This window comes from Triticum urartu, chromosome 5 (genome assembly GCF_003073215.2).
Source record: "Triticum urartu cultivar G1812 chromosome 5, Tu2.1, whole genome shotgun sequence".
NCBI lineage: Eukaryota > Viridiplantae > Streptophyta > Magnoliopsida > Poales > Poaceae > Triticum > Triticum urartu.
Window position 1 is genome coordinate 346223215 of NC_053026.1, and position 19348 is coordinate 346242562.

At 43.1% G+C, this 19348-nt stretch overlaps 2 protein-coding genes across 3 annotated transcripts; both read right to left on the reverse strand.

Annotated features, from left to right (window-relative positions):
- Nucleotides 1-1250: 1250 nt before the first annotated feature.
- On the reverse strand, nt 1251-4003 carry LOC125508934. The gene is made up of 2 exons (XM_048673746.1): nt 3609-4003; nt 1251-1626 (listed from the first exon to the last, which is right to left on the reverse strand). The coding sequence occupies exons 1-2, from the start codon at nt 3774-3776 to the stop codon at nt 1495-1497; spliced, it is 300 nt and encodes a 99-aa protein (XP_048529703.1). The 5' UTR covers nt 3777-4003; the 3' UTR covers nt 1251-1494.
- A 4518-nt stretch (nt 4004-8521) lies between these two features.
- LOC125508935 (tropinone reductase-like 3) lies at nt 8522-19084 on the reverse strand. 2 transcript variants are annotated; one of them, XM_048673747.1, is made up of 6 exons: nt 18824-19084; nt 18623-18739; nt 17119-17253; nt 16904-17029; nt 15022-15123; nt 8522-8987 (listed from the first exon to the last, which is right to left on the reverse strand). In XM_048673747.1, exons 1-6 carry the CDS (start codon nt 18953-18955, stop codon nt 8838-8840), a joined length of 762 nt encoding a protein of 253 aa, XP_048529704.1. In that variant the 5' UTR covers nt 18956-19084; the 3' UTR covers nt 8522-8837. The 2 variants fall into 2 exon arrangements, with proteins under 2 accessions (XP_048529704.1, XP_048529705.1); XM_048673748.1 differs by lacking the exon at nt 15022-15123.
- Nucleotides 19085-19348: the final 264 nt, after the last annotated feature.

Consider the following 19348-nt stretch of genomic DNA (forward strand, 5'->3'; position numbering starts at 1 on the left):
TGAAAAGTGTACATTTGGCTTTGAAATTTGTCCACAAAAGAGTCTACTTTAAAGTAGAAAAAAAATGTTTCCCTCTTACCACACGGTAATCAAAACCAATAACATTCTACGCATGGTCTTCTTAATTTCTACATGTATTTAGCTCATTGGGGTTGGATAATTAAATAGGAGAAAGATGGTGGCTGGCACTTTTTCAATGCATTTTTTACTTTACTTCATAATTTATCTTAATTTTTTATATGTACATTTTTCACCGGACGGAGTATGTACCAAACAATTCTAAGACTTTCTTAAAAAAAACAATTCTCAGACTTCAGCCTGGCTTTGGAATAACCGCAGCCTACCATTTTATCCCCAAGAAAAAAAAATCGTAGTGAGTTGATGATTGCTGCCAAAAGCGTCTAGTTGAACTACTCAAACTTGAACCTGCAAGGTGTTCTCTTTCTTCCTTTTGGCAGAATCTCTACCAATAATGTTTTGTTCATACAAAAAAATCCACACACACTATTTGTTTAGAGAAACAAGGTGTTTCCTTTCTTTCTTTTGGCAGTTTGTATTCTCTTTATAAACCTCTACTTCCAACAAATTTGCTCATATCAACAATTTCGCACACTGCCTAGAGAAATTAGTAGTGCTATCATTATGGTCAATGAATTCTATTTATTCACAAAGATATTTTTGATTGCCAATAAATTTTGTTTATGAACATAGGACTTACATGTCTGCACAAGGATGTCACGTTTTTTTCTACATCTAGCATAGCATCACCTGCTTAGGGCATCTCCAACAGTTGTGAGATAGGTATTGGTAAATTTGCCACCTAGGACATAGTGATGATGTGGCATGTTTTAAATGTGAAGAGAGAGTAAAGTTGTATGTAGATTAACCAACAACCTTTGCACAAGCTCCAAGGTGAAATAGAGAGCAATCACATTTATTGTCTCACCATCTATTGGATAGCTTGAATACAATTCATTAGAGTAGTTGTATGATAGCTTGTTGGTTGATGACATGGACATTTTACCAACAAGACTAACATACAACATGTTGGAGATGCCCTTAAGCGTACCATCACCCCATTCACTCTGGGTAGTAGCAAAGTTAAGGAGGCCCTGAGCGTATATCTTATAATGAGACTTAATGAAGTACCCTAGTTGTTAGGGACGACAGCTCGACTGCTCACGTACAAAAGCAAAAGAAAGAGAAAGCTATCATCATTAAACTCCACTTGCCGGGCAGATAGGAATATCTAACCAACAATTTCAGGCCTTGCATTCAATAACCGCCTTCCAAATTCAGTTCAAGTTCAATACACAATATGCCAAGAGAGACAGGAAGCAACTATATGGTACTACATGTTTTTCCTTCATCTGGACACAAGCTGAAGCTACTAAAAGTTGAAAAATACACACGTACCAAAGAGGTTAGGAGGACTCATATGTTGTCTACACATCAGCCATGCATGGAGATTTTGTAAAGGACAGCTTATTATTCTTACGACTTGAAAACTTTTGGGAAATGTAGCTTGACAAGCATTGGGAGTTCCGAGAGCTCCACCTTAGACCTGCCCAACAGCACAGTTTTCAGCTTCTCATCGCAGTTTACTATGTTCCTGTTGGTCGGGTCCTGCAAATCAGAGTAATTTAATGTAAACAACTTGTAGAAATCACATATCCATATGAAAAGTAATAAGAGGGTGCTTGGATACGTATTCTTGACTAAGTAGTGGGATTAAAACTTGCTAGACTCACCCATGCTTGGATCCAAATACTCCCTCCGTTTTTATTTACTCCGCATATTAGAGTTGACTGAAGTCAAACTTCGTAAAGTTTGACCAAGTTTATAGAAAACAATATAGACATTTATCATAATAAATCTATACGATGTGAAAGTACATTTAGTAATAAATCTAATGTTGTTGATTTGTTGTATATCTTAATATTTTTGTATATAAACTTGGTCAAAGTTTGTAAAGCTTGACTTTGACCAAAGCTAATATGCGAACTAAGGCTGGTCACAATGGGGAGGAACTTAGGAGTAACATCACACACTCCAATACAACTTTGCTTATGTGTCACATATTTAATGAAGAGAGAGTGCTTGTGGTAACTAGCTAAGTTACCGGAACATCACACACTCCAAGAAACAATGAGTCTATAACCTAATAAATACATTGTTGCATGACACTACATAGATGTTTCTACCCACTGTGGAGGTAATAACATAGTCTAGGGAAGTGTGTAAGTTACTAGACTATGTTCTTGCCCATTGTGACCAGCCTAAATAAAAACGGAGGGAGTACTAAAGAGACTAAAATCAAGTTAATGAGCATTTATTATCCTCCAAACCCTCCAATCCAGAACTCGCCTGTGTTAAAGGAGAGGAGTTAAATGAGGAGAGAGGGGACTAATCCACATTTTAGTAGGGGTACCCCTGACTAAAACATTTTAGTCTCAAGACTAGTTTTAGCCCCTCTTTAGTCAGGGGTGCTTGGAACTTTAGCCTCTTAAAGAGACTATTTTTAGTCAGACTAAAATAAGTCCCTTGGATCCAAGCACCCTCTAAATGAATATCATGGTACATCTGACAGGGGTGAAAAGCTAACAGGTTTTCTGTTTCCTCTGAAACAAAAATTGTGCGAAACAAAGCTATGACCTTAAAATTTTAATTTATGCCTTGCCATTCACCAAGATTCAACCTGGTTTTATAGCTGAGAGCCATGAGATTTAAATACTCACTCCGTCCAATACGAAAATTTATTTCATGATGAATCTGACAGTAATGATTTGGTATTCTAGATTTTGAGAAAAAATTCTATAAATTTGGTCAAAGTTTAAAAGGTTTGACTTTAGAAAAAAAATCTAGTACGCACTATATTTTGGGACAGAGGGAGTATATATTACAGCATGACAGAAGAACTCCTTCAAGAATGCAGCAGTGCCACATCTAGGCTTACAAACAACATGTCAAACTCAAGATGACTTTATTGGCGATTATCTAGTGTAAAACGGTTCTAAACAGGTACCTAAATGGAAGATGGAGCCACAACTACTTTCTGCAATGTAGCTCAAGTCCAACTGATGGCAATAATGGTGCCACCCAACTAACTGTATCACCGCATGGCCTGGATATATATGGAGAGAGATGATGTCTTCTTCTTCATGTTAGATATGAAGTCAACAAAAACAGAAGCGCCTGCTCAAACCTCAAAGAGAACAATGGACAGTTGGCCTTGAAAAGGATGTGCAGGCCTCCAGGGGAAGCAATACCCCGAAAGTAGAAACACCGACAGATCCTAGAACACTGAGCTATAGCCCAGACTTAACACTGCAGGTGGTTCTGATCCAACTAAGCCGCGGCCATTAGCTGAGTTGGTCGTATGAATGTCTTATTCGGCAAATTCCTATCCTAGCTGAGTTGGATCAAATGCGTGAAGTTCACCAGCAACAAGAGAACATCTAGCTTGCTGACTAAATGGAAACGGAATTTCAAGGGCAGGTACCAAATCTTCCGTGATAACAGGGACGCTCAACTAATTCCGGGTACTAAACCTAACGTGATTAACTTCCGAGGCGACCAAACAAACAGGTGGAGCCAGAAGGATGTACCTGGAGGTTGTTGTTCTTGATGTGTGACCAGACGCCGAGGAAGAAGGAGAGGTGGGACATCTGGGACCGGCCCCCGGCGAACTCCCGCAGCGCCGTCGGCAGGTTAACCAGGTCGACCAGAGCCGCCACCTTCTTAGGGGACTCCACCGCCGCCCGCCGCAGCACCATCTCCCTCTCTCCCCCTTACGTGGTTGGTGGCTCACTCGCTGGAAGGGGGAATCGAGAGAGGGTAGGTGGAGACGGCAGCTAGGAGGCGAAGGAGAGAGGTGCACGTACGGCGGGCAGCGAGGTGGCGGGGCAGAGGCGGCTGCGCCGCGCCAGAGAGCGGACGGGGGAGCGTGGCGGCGGCGAGGCGAGCAAATGAAGATGGGTACCTTCCTCCAGTGGACGGCTGGATCGAGAGTTGGCACCGATCAGACGGTCCTTGCTCCAATTGTTTTTCTTTTTTTGCTTTTGTTCCAAACTGTTAGCAAGACGCAGGTTTAGGGTTCGACCCGCCGAAATTTTGTCAGTGCCTAAAGAGCTACTCACTCTTGGAAAAAAATTAACAACTCAATATAATGTAAATGGTGCGAAACACGATATACAAATCACTTTCAGGATGACTCTGGACATTGTACCGGCTTTCCATTATCTTCTATATCCCTCTAACATGGCATGAGACCCACATGATAATGTAGTTAGTTGAATAGGACCCGCATGACATAATCTTGCACCATCGTCATCCCCTCTCTCTCTTTTAAGTTTCGCTCTCCGGACTTTCTTCAGTTAGAGGCAACACAACTAAGTGCAAGCTATAGTTCGAAAAGTCGGAGATTGTACCAAATTGTTTTGCTATATCTAAAATTAGATATTCTTTTGCAAAGCGGTGGGCTGCTGCATTAGCACTCCCGCGTATAAAAACAAAGCTCAAAAGTTTTGAACCATTTCTTACATCTCCCGAGAGATATGAAAGCCCATAGACTTTTTCCCCGTTACTACTTCCCACATTTTCTTCACATTCTAAGTAGTCACATCCTTAAAACCCTCTTTCTCTTTCTCTTGCCTTAATTACTGCATCTTAACATGCCAAAAGCTTCAGCACAAGAGGTTCCGTTATACTTGCATAGGCGAGATGTAGCATGAAATCACCATCGTGGTTCCGCACCACCACTCTCGTCCTCTCCCATGCATAGAATTTACCGTGCCATCGATGTTTAGGTTGGTCAAGTCTGGTTCTAAAGGACTACACCGAGCGAGATCAGATCAATCTGCACCCTCTCCATTACATGCGAGAGGATCTTCATGTTGGAAATATGCCCTATAGGCAATAATAAATTGATTATTATTATATTTTCTTGTTCATGATAATTGTTTATTATCCATGCTATAATTGTATTGATAGGAAACTCAGATACATGTGTGGATACATAGACAACACCATGTCCCTAGTAAGCCTCTAGTTGACTAGCTCGTTGATCAATAGATGGTTACGGTTTCCTGACCATGGACATTGGATGTCATTGATAACGGGATCACATCATTAGGAGAATGATGTGATGGACAAGACCCAATCCTAAGCATAGCACAAGATCGTGTAGTTCGTATGCTAAAGCTTTTCTAATGTTAAGTATCATTTCCTTAGACCATGAGATTGTGCAACTCCCGGATACCGTAGGAGTGATTTGGGTGTACCAAACGTCACAACGTAACTGGGTGACTATAAAGGTGCACTACGGGTATCTCCGAAAGTGTCTGTTGGGTTGGCACGAATCAAGACTGGGATTTGTCACTCCGTGTGACGGAGAGGTATCTCTGGGCCCACTCGGTAGGACATCATCATAATGTGCACAATGTGATCAAGGAGTTGATCACGGGATGATGTGTTACGGAGCGAGTAAAAGAGACTTGCCGGTAACGAGATTGAACAAGGTATCGGGATACCGACGATCGAATCTCGGGCAAGTATCGTACCGCTAGACAAAGGGAATTGTATACGGGATTGATTAAGTCCTTGACATCGTGGTTCATCCGATGAGATCATCGTGGAACATGTGGGAGCCAACATGGGTATCCAAATCCCGCTGTTGGTTATTGACCGGAGAGTCATCTCGGTCATGTCTGCATGTCTCCCGAACCCGTAGGGTCTACACACTTAAGGTTCGGTGACGCTAGGGTTATAGAGATATTAGTATGCGGTAACCCGAAAATTGTTTGGAATCCCGGATGAGATCCCGGACGTCACGAGGAGTTCCGGAATGGTCCGGAGGTAAAGAATTATATATAGGAAGTGCTATTTCGGCCATCGGGACAAGTTTCGGGGTCACCGGTATTGTACCGAGACCACCGGAAGGGTCCCGGGGGTCCACCGGGTGGGGCCACCTACCCCAGGGGGCCACATGGGCTGTAGGGGGTGCGCCTTGGCCTATATGGGCCAAGGGCACCAGCCCCAAGAGGCCCATGCGCCAAGAGAAGAGGGAAAGAAAGAGTCCTAAAGGGGGAAGGCACCTCCGAGGTGCCTTGGGGAGGATGGACTCCTCCCCCCCCCCTTGGCCGCACCCTTCCTTGGAGGAAGGGGCAAGGCTGCGCCCTCCCCCTCTCCCTTGGCCCTATATATAGTGGGGGAAAGGGAGGGCAACCACACCTAAGGCCTGGCGCCTCCCTCTCCCTCCCGTGACACATCTCCCTCCTCCCGCAGTGCTTGGCGAAGCCCTGTTAGAATCCCGCTGCTTCCACCACCACGCCGTCGTGTTGTTGGATCTCCATTAACCTCTCCTCCCCCCTTGCTGGATCAAGAAGGAGGAGACGTCGCTGCTCCGTACGTGTGTTGAACGCGGAGGTGCCGTCCGTTCGGCGCTAGGATCATCGGTGATTTGGATCACGACGAGTACGACTCCATCAACCCCGTTCTCTTGAACGCTTCCGCGCGCGATCTACAAGGGTATGTAGATCCACTCCTCCCTCGTTGCTAGATGACTCCATAGATAGATCTTGGTGACACGTAGGAAAATTTTGAATTATTGCTATGTTACCCAACACTTCAGTGAGCGAACAATTTCCTCGATGAGTACGTATCTCCTCGTCATGGGTATAGTTGTTCAAGCTATGTCATATGGCCCACATAAGTATTATGCATATAGTTGCCCTTCTTCGACATCAAACTAGCATCCAGAAATCTTCGGTCCAAGCATTTGGGTGCATCTTTGGTTTGCTTGATATTGAAATATGTTGTTGCTACCTCCCAAAATAGGTTTCCATGGTCGCAAGGCATCAGGCTATATATAGGGCTAGTTTGGATCGAGGCCTGACATTCATGCCTGGGAGAAAGTGAAGCCTGGCCATGGCCTGGATACATGCAAAAAATTTACCGGCCAGGCTAGCCTGGGAGCGGTACGTTTGGTTTGTGTCCATAACTAGCGTAGCAATGATTTCTCTTGTCAGTTTGTAAAAAGTTGCTGGCCCACAAGAAAAAGTACGATTAGAATATCAAGCACGATCCAGGCGACCGATGGAGCACGCCTGATCCAGGCTAACGAATGTGCCTGGTGTTTCGACCAGGCTAATTACCATACTACATGCTCCAGGCCAGGCACTAGTCTGCCTCTGGAGGACATCAACCAAACAGTCTCCAGGTTAATCTCAGGCAAGCTCCAGGCCAGGCAAATCTTTCCCAGGTCTCAAACCAAACTAGCCCATAGTTTCATCCTCATGACTACACAACAGGCAGATCACCATCGTTCGGATGTGTCTTCAGTGCAGTACTATAGCTGGGCAGCATATTGTTCACCATAGGCCACCAAAACACCCAGATTTTTGGAAGCACCTAAAGCCTCCACAAAGCCTTCCGCGTATGCTTTTTTCCTCGAGAACTATCAGTAGCAACACCCTCGCTACATCTCTTGTCAATGATTTATCGGTAGGCTGATTTCACCAAAAAAATCCCTGAGCTCTCCCATGCCGATCTTGGTTGTGGCATAGCCAATATAGCATCTGCATCGGGTCCCCCCCCCCCCCCCCCCCCCCCCCCCCCCCCCCCCCCCCCCCACATTTCTATCATGCTCCCGTTTTCGACGTCTAATCAAACCCGAACATGATGACCACATATGATAGCCAACCACGTAGGCAAGGCTTCAATCGGGCACCCCGGCGTAAGGAAACCTTCGTCGGGATAGTATCTTTCTTTAAGAACCCTAACACATAGACCATGAGGATTCTCATGTAATCTCGAATCTTGCTTGGCAGGCATTGCGTTATTAAAGATTTACATGTCCCTAAAGCCTGACCCTCCTTTTGACTTGAGAGATAGCCATTTTCTCCAAATTTTGCCAATGCATTCCTCTCTTGTCGAATGATCACGCCCACCAGTACTTTGACTCAGTTATAGTAATTTTCTTACAAAAATCTTTTGTGAGTTTGAAACAACTCAGAGAATAGGTCAGAAGTGCTTGAACGCTTGGACCAGAGACTTGAGAACTTTAGCTGCCCATGAGATCAATTTTCACACCACCCTTGCACCTTCACCCGCGATCGCTCACTAATATGTTTAGATTGTTGTTCACTGATATCTCTCTCATAAATCATATATTTCATAAACTAATAATTACCACCTTGATTTATTTTGCAAATATGTTCTGCTGACTTGCAGGTTGAATCAAGCAAAATATAGGTTTACGAGAAAAAAACCACCAAATAGAAATTCTCAATACGTTGCCCGTTGTAACGAACTGTGTAAGTCCAAAACTTAACCCACCCCTACACTGCGCCTAGACTCAAACAATGCAGCAATAATAACTTAACAATGACAAAAAAATGAAGGCCAAATATTCCAAGTATGACTAATAGGCCGAAGCAAGAAAAACAAAAGTATAAAGACATACTGAAGACTCATTCGAAATCTGGAAGGGTGCAAGTATGAATGAGGCAGGGAGACAAAGTACAGCAATTCAACCTGCAATGTTTCATTGGCTCAAAATAATCACTAAACCGCTGAAAAACTGAAACCCCAAATAAAATGCTGCGGCATACTCTGTCACTTCACCGCAATTCCTATACATGCACACAGGTTATACAAAAATACATGTTCGGACCACAGACTATCATTCGTCCTTGCTGTATGGTGCCCCAACATCAAATTTATTACACTGCATCTTGTTTATATCTAAGCGTGCTTGAAATGTTGTATACTAGACCTACTAGTATCACTATATTTATTGATCATGACACTGTAGCTGATTGACCCTCAAAACTTATCTATAGTCTTGATTGTGTTCCTCCAGCAACAACAATTGTTTCAGCTGTAATGAAGGATGAATCGTCGGATGCCAGGAAAGCGGCAGCTGAAGCCATGTCTTCCACGCTACCCAATCTCTTAAGTATGCTCCTCTCGATAAGTTCATTTCTCTGTAGAATTATTTGGTTAGGTACATATACATGCATGGAAGAAAACATACATTCAATTTACTTGGTGGTACAGCTACAGCTATTCAGACAACAATATTGTTCTGAAATAGCTTGCATTCGTAAGAACCTAATTTATGACTGAGAAGAGCAGTGCCATGTGTAAGATGACAAAAGCACTAGGATAACAGTGAACATCAAAGAAATTAAGAATCTAGAAGAACCTGGCCATTTAAAATCTAAGCAGTCTTAGAAAGAACTACCAAAGTACCAAGATGGACAATATCAAATTGATATTGCTAGATTTTTCATAAAATATAATATATATTTTTATATTGTATTTGTTTGAAACAGCATTTTTTTAAAGATCAACTTGTTACCGTACTAGAAAGACCAACTGAATGCAAGATATGAGTGAGTACTTAAAGTAAAATAAAAATAATGAATTTCTGGCAGATTGAAAGAAAAACAATGCATTAGCTAATTGAAATCGCCATATTAATAATCATATTGACTATGGCATATATAGTTACAATTGCCATCCATGAATATGTAACACATCTGATAACTAACTACCCATGATTGAGAAAGTACAAAGATCAATTTAATAACACTAATCTTTTGAAGTGGGAGATTGTGGTAAAAGTCTCACACTGGTCGAGGGTCCTTAAACTCTCAAGATAGCTTTTTGGTATGAGAAGACCCACTACAACCATACAGTGTTTCTACTTTCTGCCCATTGGATTGGTTCTCCAACTTCCCGTGATGTGTCAATGACTCGATGGCAGACCATAACAAAGCCTGCTAATTATACGATGATAAGTGAGCAAGGAACGGGTCATTGCATCATAGCCGGTTCGAAGCCCAGGTAAAGAAGGAGGGTCATGATCGAGCCAATGTCAAAACTCAACCACCCTTATGGAGATGAAACCCAGAAGTACATTGTTGGGGCATAACCATCTTACCGACGAGCCATATTGGAACCCAAGTGTGCTGTTAAATGGGCAAGCCCCCCCTCCCCCCGTTGATGGGCCGTATCTTGATTTTGATCTAGTGATAAGCGAGCACGGACCGGGTCGTCGCATCCTTAGTGCCGCGCTACATCAACGCCAAGGGTCTTCGCATTTGACTCGACGAATGCGAAGGGTAAGGAAGCTAGCCGAGCCTAGTAGGACCTGCATAGGTAGCTAGAACGTAGGGTCCCTGACTAGTAAGCTATGGGAGTTAGTTGATACAGCCGTGAGGAGAGGTATTGATATCCTGCGCGTTCAAGAAACCAAATGGAAGGGACAAAAGGCGAAGGAGGTGAAGGGTACCGGCTTCAAGCTGTGGTACATGGGGACAACTACAAACATAAATGGAGTAGGTATCTTTGATCAACAAGAGCTTCAAGTATGGAGTGGTAGATGCCAAGAGACAAGGGGACCGGATTATCCTGGTCAAACTGGTTGTTGAGGACTTAGTGCTCAATGTTATCAACTCATATGCCCCACAAGTGGGCCACAATGAGAACACCAAGAGGGAGTTTAGGAAGGCCTGAGGACATGGTTAGGAGTGTGCCTATTGGCTAGAAGCTCTTCATCGGAGGAGACCTCAATGGCCATGTGGGTACATCTAACACAAGTTTTGAAGGAGTGCATGGGGGCCTTGGTTATGGCAGTAGGAATCAAGAAGGATAGGATGTCTTAAGCTTCGCTTTAGCCTACGACATGATCATAGCTAACACCCTCTTTCGAAAGAGAGAATCCCATCTAGTGACTTGTAGTGGTGGTCAACGCTCTAGCCAGATTGATTTCATCCTCTCGAGAAGAGAAGACAGACGTGTTTTTGCCTAGATTGTAAGGTGATACCTAAAGAGAGTGTTGTCCCACGACATAAGCTTGTGCTGGCTGACTTCTGCTTTCGGATATCTGTCCGGCGGAATAAGTGCGCCAAAGTCGCTAGAACAAAGTGGTGGAAGCTCAAGGGGAGGCAACTCAGGCTTTCAAGGAGGGGGTTATTAAGGAGGGCTCTTGGGAGGAAGGAGGTCATGCAAACAATAGGTGGATGAAGATGGCAACTTGAGTTCGAAAGGTGGCTTTAGAGGAGTTTGAGGTGAAGAGGGGGAGTAGAAGCGAAGCGAAGGTTACCTAGTGGTGGAACAATGATGTCCAAAAGGCTATTAAGGAGAAGAAAGAATGTTCGCCTACACCTGGATAGGAGTGCAGACAACATATAGAAGTACAAGGTGACAAAGAGACCACAAAGCGAGCTGTGAGTGAAGCAATGGGTCGGGCCTCTTTCAGCGTTTAAACATGAGGGAAGCGAAAGGGACAACTACAAGGAAGATGGGGAATGTCAACCAAGTCAAATGCATCAAGAATGGAACAAGTCAACTTCTGGTTAAGGACAAGGAGATCAAGAATAGAGGGCGAGAGTACTTCAACAAACTGTTCAATGGAGAGAATGAGAGCTCAGCCATTGAGTTGGACGACTCCTTTGATGATACTGAAAGTGCATGTAGCCCCTAAGTGTGGTTTTGGTAATTAATGACAATCTCTATGGACTAATGCTTTCATGGAGATATATTTGAAGGAATATTCCATAGGTGGTACCTTAAGGATATTGGATGGATTCAAGGATGATTGCCATAAAGATGAAGATATGCTCTAAGATTTGGTATTGAATGACAATTCATATGGAGCATCAAGTGCATTGTATCCTGCATGAAGAACTGTTCCATAGTGATGCATGAAGCATATTGGTTTGATTTGGGAAGAGTTCCATCAAAAGACTCACGTAGAGATCATCATGGTATCCCTCTCTGCTTACCTCGTCCCCAGGGAAATCTCTCCAGACACATCGTCCGCATGGGCCTCCTCTCCAGACACATCGTCCGCATGGGCTTCCTCTCCAGACACATCGTCCGCATGGGCCTCCTGACCTCCGTGCACACGAGGTCGAGTGTTAAACTCTCTAGATGCCCCATGCGCATGGGGTCCCTGGCCCCATGCCCACGGCCAGGGCCTAGGGTTTTACTCTTGGGGTCTCATGTCCAGTGAGGTTACCAGTTGGTCTTTTTGGAGATATCTATTGAAGCCATCAAGATCGATCTCTATGCGTAACCAAATATGATCAAGGTGGAGTTCATTGGAGGATATCAAAGGTTGACATATTTGAGCTTATAAGGATCAAGGACTTTAGAGAATTATTTAAGGAAGAATTCAAGTTATGGTTATAAGACAAGAACATGTTGGGTTTGTGTGTTGGGTTTTGGTTGATCAAGTCTTGAAGCAAGCTACTAGAGTGAATAATTCATTGTGCCTCTCAAGAGATTGTGATAGAGCATTTAGAAGAGCAAGTGATGACCAATATGATGTCCATGGTGAAACTTGATATGGTCATGAAAGAATCTTTGGTGATCTAGTCTTGAAGCAATGAAGCGAAATAAAAAGTTCATTGTGACTTTTAAAAACCAAGATGGAGCATGACTAAAGATGTTAGTTGACCAAGATGAAGCTAGAAGATTGAATACTAGATGGTCAATACACAAGCGCAACCAATGTACCGCATGGCATCTAGTGATCTAGTGGTATGGTAAGTAATTGTGAATTGCGCTTTGTGAACAATCACATGCTATATGTTTGTTATGTCTATGTGGGTTAGGTGTTTCTCATGGGCTTGTGTCAAAAGAAAGATTTCAAGTAGCCTATGTAAGGATGACATCAAGTGGTGATGGTCATTGAGAAGTGCAAGTGCAAGATGAGCGACATCAAGTGGTGATGGTCATTGAAAGGTGCAAGTGCAAGATGAGCATCTGGAGATTACATGCTTTGAAGCTTGCGGTCCACCTCGTGATAATGTACATGTGAAGATGTGCTTAAGTGAAGGCTTCCCTCACTGCAATCGGGGGAAGCAATTCAAGTATCTTCACCAAGTGATTGTGGTCAAGAAAAGGATTTCAACTTGAGGCAAACATTAATGTCCTTATCAAGCTGAAGCAGAATGCGCAAGGCAAAGGTATAACTTAGCTAGGTTTCCCTAGTTTTACCGGTCTCATGGGGCTTGGCGGGAGACCGGATTATAGGTTTGATAGCCGTACTATCAAGAGGGACTTTCGGGCGAGTAGCTTGATCACGTCGTATGTAGAGGGCTCAAACCTTCGCATTTTTGCATCATTCTTTATTTCTAATCTTGGGTGGTTCTTTATCTGTAGACCTTGGGCTTGTCCATAGCTTTAAAACAAGCCCAAGATCATCAAAATCAGAGTTCGTATGACTTATGCATGTTTAGGTTTCTGTTGTAGGCTGTTTCTGGGTAGGCCATGCGCACGGGGTCTCCCGTGCCCACGGGCTTGTACCATGCCCACGGGGCCCATGGGCACGGGGTGTCCAGAGAAGGTCTGTTTGAGCCAAACAGCTAGTTTTTGGGAGTTGGCTCTTTAAGGGCTCTTCTTCCCCACCGGTTTGGGTGCCATTCATACATGTTTTTACCACTCTTCTGAGCCACAAATCACCTCCCCCAAACCCTTATCTCCCCTCTATGTGAAGGGGGGTTTGTGGATGGCTCTTGGAGTCATTTGTTGATCTCCTCCATTGATTCCCCTCTATCTCCTAATTTCTTGAGTTGCGTCTTGTGAGACTGAGAGAGTGAGTTGAGCATCTGTTGCTTGACCTAGCTTTGCATTGTTGCATTGGTTTGAGCTCCCCCATATGGTGTTCCAATTAAAATAGGACTACACCAAGGGTCAACGTTGAGCGCTTATCTTTTTGCTTTGGTGATGATGAGCTCACAATATACAAGGAGATATCCCATGGAGTATACTCTTTGCGGATGATGCGGTGCTAGTCAACGATAGTCTGAAGGGGGTTAATAATATAAAGTAAAGAGCCGCAGAAACCGACTTTGGAATCGAAAGGTTTTAGGATTAGTAGAACTGAAATTGAGTACATGAGATGCAGTTTTAGGCTTAGTAGAACTAAAACTGAGTACATGAGAAGCAGTTTCAGTACTACTAGGCATGAGGAGGAGGTTAGCTTTGATGGGCAGGTGGTACCTCAGAAGGCAACCTTTCGACATTTGGAGCCAATGTTGTAGGGGCAAGTGGTACCTCAGAAGGCAACCTTTCGACATTTGGAGCCAATGTTGTAGAGGGATGGTGATATCGATGAAGATGTGAGCCATCGAATCAAAGCTGGATGGATAAAGTGGCGGCAAGCTTCTGGTGTCCTCTGTGACAAGAGGGTGCGAGAAAAGCTAAAAGGCAGGTTCTATAGGATAGCGATTCGACATGCGATGTTGTATGGCACTGAATGTTGGCCAACTAAAAGGCGACATGTCCAGCAGTTCGGTGTAGCAGAGATGCACATGTTGAGATGGATATGTGGCCACACAAGAAAGGATTGGGTCTGAAATGATGATATACGTGTTAGAGTTGGGGTAGCACCGATTGGAGATAAGCTTGTGCAACATCGTTTGAGATGATTTGGACGTTAAACCTACAGCATGCTAATTATATTTCTGTAAGGAATGAGTTGTGTTTTTTAAATCTCTTGTTCATTCTGTGTCTTAACTGTACCATTTTTCTGAGTGCTCCCTTGCTTTCAGAGATTTGACAGAGGTCATTCCATGTGTAAAGTAAAAATAGTGCCTTCACGTTTTTCAACAGTAATGTTAGTTATAATGTTATCCCATGTTGGCAATAGTTGCTGCACAATTTGAACTTTTTTCAAAATATAAAGTTTATCTACTTTCTTGTTCGTAAAAAACTAATTGCAGTATAGTTGGGAAACATAATAATTCATGAGAAAATCAGTGTATTTATATGTGCAGGCTTTTGCTTTCTATGTATAAGCCTGTGTCAGCAGTACAAGGCAGCAAATGTGTGGCTAGTAATGAATCTTATTCATCAAGAAACTTTCAAAATGTACAATTGCCCTCTTGATTCACTTTTCCTTGCAAGTGATGTAGGGTCTTGCCTCTTTGTTATGAGTATGACCAACCAGATATACCAACATATACAAGAAAAGGAGCATGATGGATATCAGAAATTACTCACGATGGTCTCATTAGTTGTGAGGAAACCAGCAAAGCGTGTAGGAACAAACCCAGGAGCTATACAGTTAACACGGGTATTTGGGCCCATCTCAGTAGCAAGAGCCTGGACAAGGATACATATATGGACAGAGTCAGTGGAGAAAATTCCTCTTCAGGTGTAAAACAATGTATATCCTGACAGTTTAAGGCCTCCTTTGCTTTAGAGGAATTTCATAGGAATTCTAGAGGATAGGATTTTTATAGGATTTTTTCCTTTAAAGCCCTTTGGTTCATAGGAATGGATTCCTATTCCTACATAGGATTGGTTCCTATCCTCCACATTTCATAGGAAAATAAAAAAGAGCCTAGACTCAATGGAAAAATTCCTTTGATGTCAACCAAATGACATCTTGTTTCCTATTCCTACTCATAGGATTTGAGATACATGTCATCTCATTTCCTACAAGATTCCTATTCCTATGATAATCCTATCCTATGAACCAAAAGAGGCCTAAGGGGAAAAGCATATGTGCACTTATGGGTGACTGCATACGAACTTGAAAGTCACACTTATGCACCCTACAACAAATATCAAAAAAATGATGTGCAGCAAGCGCACATGCAAAAAGAAGTGCACAAATATTATCTTATGTGCATGGGTGCAAAAAAAAACAGAAAATTGTGCTACTTATTATTAGTCTTATTTGTTTGTATGTGCGCACTTTTTGCAAGTGCAAATGTTTTACTTGCTGCACATAATTTTTCTCAGATTTTTTTAAGATGCACAACTAGGCAATTCAAGATCATGTGCACACATGCATAAGTTGTCACATGTACATAAAATCCACAATTAACAATAAAATATGGTCACAAAGTTACAACATGAATACCCAGTGATGGGAATAAACCGCCTTGTAATACAACTTCAGCTGTCATGAAAGTTTACAATGTTCTGTTAGATGGCTATCTGGTACTCTAAACTGTAGATGTGCAACATCTAACCATATGTGTGAATGCAAGATTCATCATGCTAATCTATTGAACTCTATCGAGCTTGCGCATCAGTGCACACATTCGTAGACACTAAATTACAGTTAGGCGTTTGCCAGATGTGAATCACTGAATCTGATTAATTGTGCACTTAAAAGTATAGCTCAATTCATAAGCATGTCTGTAGTGTGTAAGGATTTGGAGGGAACCTAGAATCGAACTCGAAAACTTTCTCAAGGTGACAAGTGACAACATCCAATCGCTTATTTATAGCCACAAAATTCCAGTTCCCGGGTTTTCAAAGTGTAAATTTTATGAGCTTGTTATTACAAGATAATTTTGCTTAATTTGTAGGAGCATCCCCCCACCCTGTCAGTGGTAGCTTTGCTTTCCGAAGACGAAGTGGCACCACATACAGGCAGCATGTCTCATGATGAGATAAATTTCATATAAAATTGTGGATTACCTATATATATGCTCTCCCCTGAAGCAAGTCCATCAATTAACTTGCCTAGGACAAATATATTCCTATATACAATATATTTATCAAGATAAATAGTCCTTCCATTTCGCTATATCTATCCATGAAAGCAAGAGTCATCATCAAAACGTCTGTCCATTCAGCGAACCAAGAGCAGTTCTTACAACGCTTCTACTCTCCACCCCTGCTTAAATGCTTTGAAGAGGTTAGGTCATAGGTGGTTCCGGTATGGTCTTTCAATGGGTTATTAAGAAGTCATTTCTCAGTAAGTCGATGCTTCCATGGTCTATGCAAAAACGTCTTACATTAAGTTACAGAGGGAGTATATCGAAATGAAGTGAGTATTAACCACACTAACACACAATTCTTTACAATTTTGATATGAATCAATACGCGTGCACTAACACAACAATCACAAAGGATTAGCATATACCTTCGTGAGACCAAAAAGGGCAGTCTTTGTAACACCATACATCGTTAAAGCTGCATCAGGATTATAGCCAGCAATTGAAGAAATTAGTATCACAGATGATCCCTTCCTCAAATGTGGTGCGGCGTCCTAACATAAGGAAAATGGGAAGTGATTACTTGTGCGACAGTTATTTATAGAACATGTAAATTAGGATTTAGAATGCAGCATTAATTCACCTGAAGTAGAAGAATAGAAGCTTTGACATTAATATCCCATAGCTTGTCAAGAACTGACTCTTTCATCTCTAGTATGCTATCCACAGAAGGATTTGCAGCGGCATTGGAGACAACAATATCAATATGTCCGAAATTCTGCAGTAACATAATTATTATTTTTTTGTCATGGACCAGCCCTGTACTGGGGCAGGATCACCCTGATGTTGATGCTAAGAGAAGACATAAATAGCAAGGGCGAGAGATGGAAATGAGACTGCTTTATATTGATCTTCAGACCCTGTGGGGTTGTGTCACAAACTGGTGCTGTGATTCAGGTCGCTATCTGTAGATCCGTGTCACATGCTGGTAACGTGATTCAGGTCAATATCTGTGGGGATGTGTCAATTTATAAAGCCTTCTACTGTAATGGTATTGCATATCAAATGAGAGTACAAATATCCGCTCCCCAATTCTTATTTCTTCTTTCTTCTTCCCCAAACTAACTCTCTTATATCCTAAATCCATGTTCTATCCACCTAAAAAATTCCCCATTCTATCTCCAGGGACATTACAACTTTTTTACTACCACAATCATTTCAATACTACCTGGCTGCAATAATCATAAGTATACATGCAGATGCAGTAAAGTATTTCAGATATGAGCACAAACTATCAGCTCGTAATTGTGGTAAGATAAAAAAAACAGTTCAGATGCACCCAAAATGAAATGCTAACCATGAACTCTTCCTACATCATTAGACGCAGAGAAATATAAGTAGGACTAAGCAGCAACAAAAATAATACAGCGATCGCCATAGTTGTGGATACACATGTACTGCTCTCCAAATGAGAGCTCTGGTTTCAAAAGAAAACAGTTTTATTCAGAATGGATACTGCTACAGCGCGACAGCCGTATCGCGCAACACCCACTGGTCCTTCCATGTTAACCACGTTTCCATCACAAACACAAACACATGGCCGCAACACGCAATCAAATGGCCAGCAGCGTGTCACATTTCAAGCCTCCAAGCTGAACATTCGCGCCCTACTGGCCCTCTTTGTTTCAACTTCAGTTGGCTTCGAATCACCTGTGGATTTGCTTCACTGAAGTACACTTGGACGTGCTTCAGGCAATTACACTGAAAATGGCCTGAATCCAGCTCCAGCTTCAATGGCAAGCTGATTCCAAATAGCTGTTTGTTTCAGCTTCTGATTTTTCGCCTAAAGCTGAAACAAACAGGGTCGCAGAATAGCAGTTTCGCCCTCTCCTATTTTGTCTAACAGCCAACAAGAATGGTATGCAGAATTTGGTCAACATTTGGGAACAACTCACAGTCTAGTAAACCAACACCTCACCCGGGCCGAAATTCCACTGTAGAGTGCCGATCTATTTAAAATCGCAGCTCCCAAGTAACGAATCTGACAACGTTGTAACCCAAGAGCCCCAGGCCCCAGCACTGTCAAAGGAAATCTCTCACCCTACCACCACCACCACCGAACTAAGAACAGACAGCCTAAATCTCACCTTGACGGCCGTGCCGATGAGGTGCTTGCGCTGCTCGGCGTTGGAGACGTGGCAGACGGCCCCGACCACGGTGATCCCCTTTGCTCTGAGGCCCTCCACCGCCTCGTCCACGTTTTTCTGCGGCGCCAAGAAACCACTCGATCAGAGAAAGCAAACCACACGGCCGACGCAATCGAGACCCCAGGAGGGGTGTGGCTGGACCTGCTTGCGGGAGGAGATGACGACCGCGGCGCCCTCCAGGCCGAGGCGCTCGGCGATTGCGAGGCCGATGCCCTGCGTGGAAGCCGTCACGACGGCCACCTTCCCCTCCAGACGCCGGCACTTGACATCCATCGCCGGCCTCGCCGTGTTTCCTTTGCTACGCGCCGCTGTCTTTTCCCGATGGAAGCGTGCGTTGATGTGAGAGAAGACGCGGCGATGGAAGCAAGGCAAGTAGAGCGGCGTGCCGCATATCCGCTTCGACCGGCGACCCGTGCGCTCGCTTATCTGGACACTGGAGCGTGGGCCCGGGCAAGGAGTAGCAAACTGTATGTCGCCAACAATTTTCATGCGTGAGTCACGCTGACAGTGTGAAAAATAATAAAATACTACTCTCTCTAGGCCTAATTACTTGTCGTAGAAATAGATAAAAATGAGTGTGTTTAGATTTTAGAACTAAAATATATTTAGATACATTCATTTTCGTGACAAATAATTTCAGATGGAGTACATAGGAAACGTCGTCCA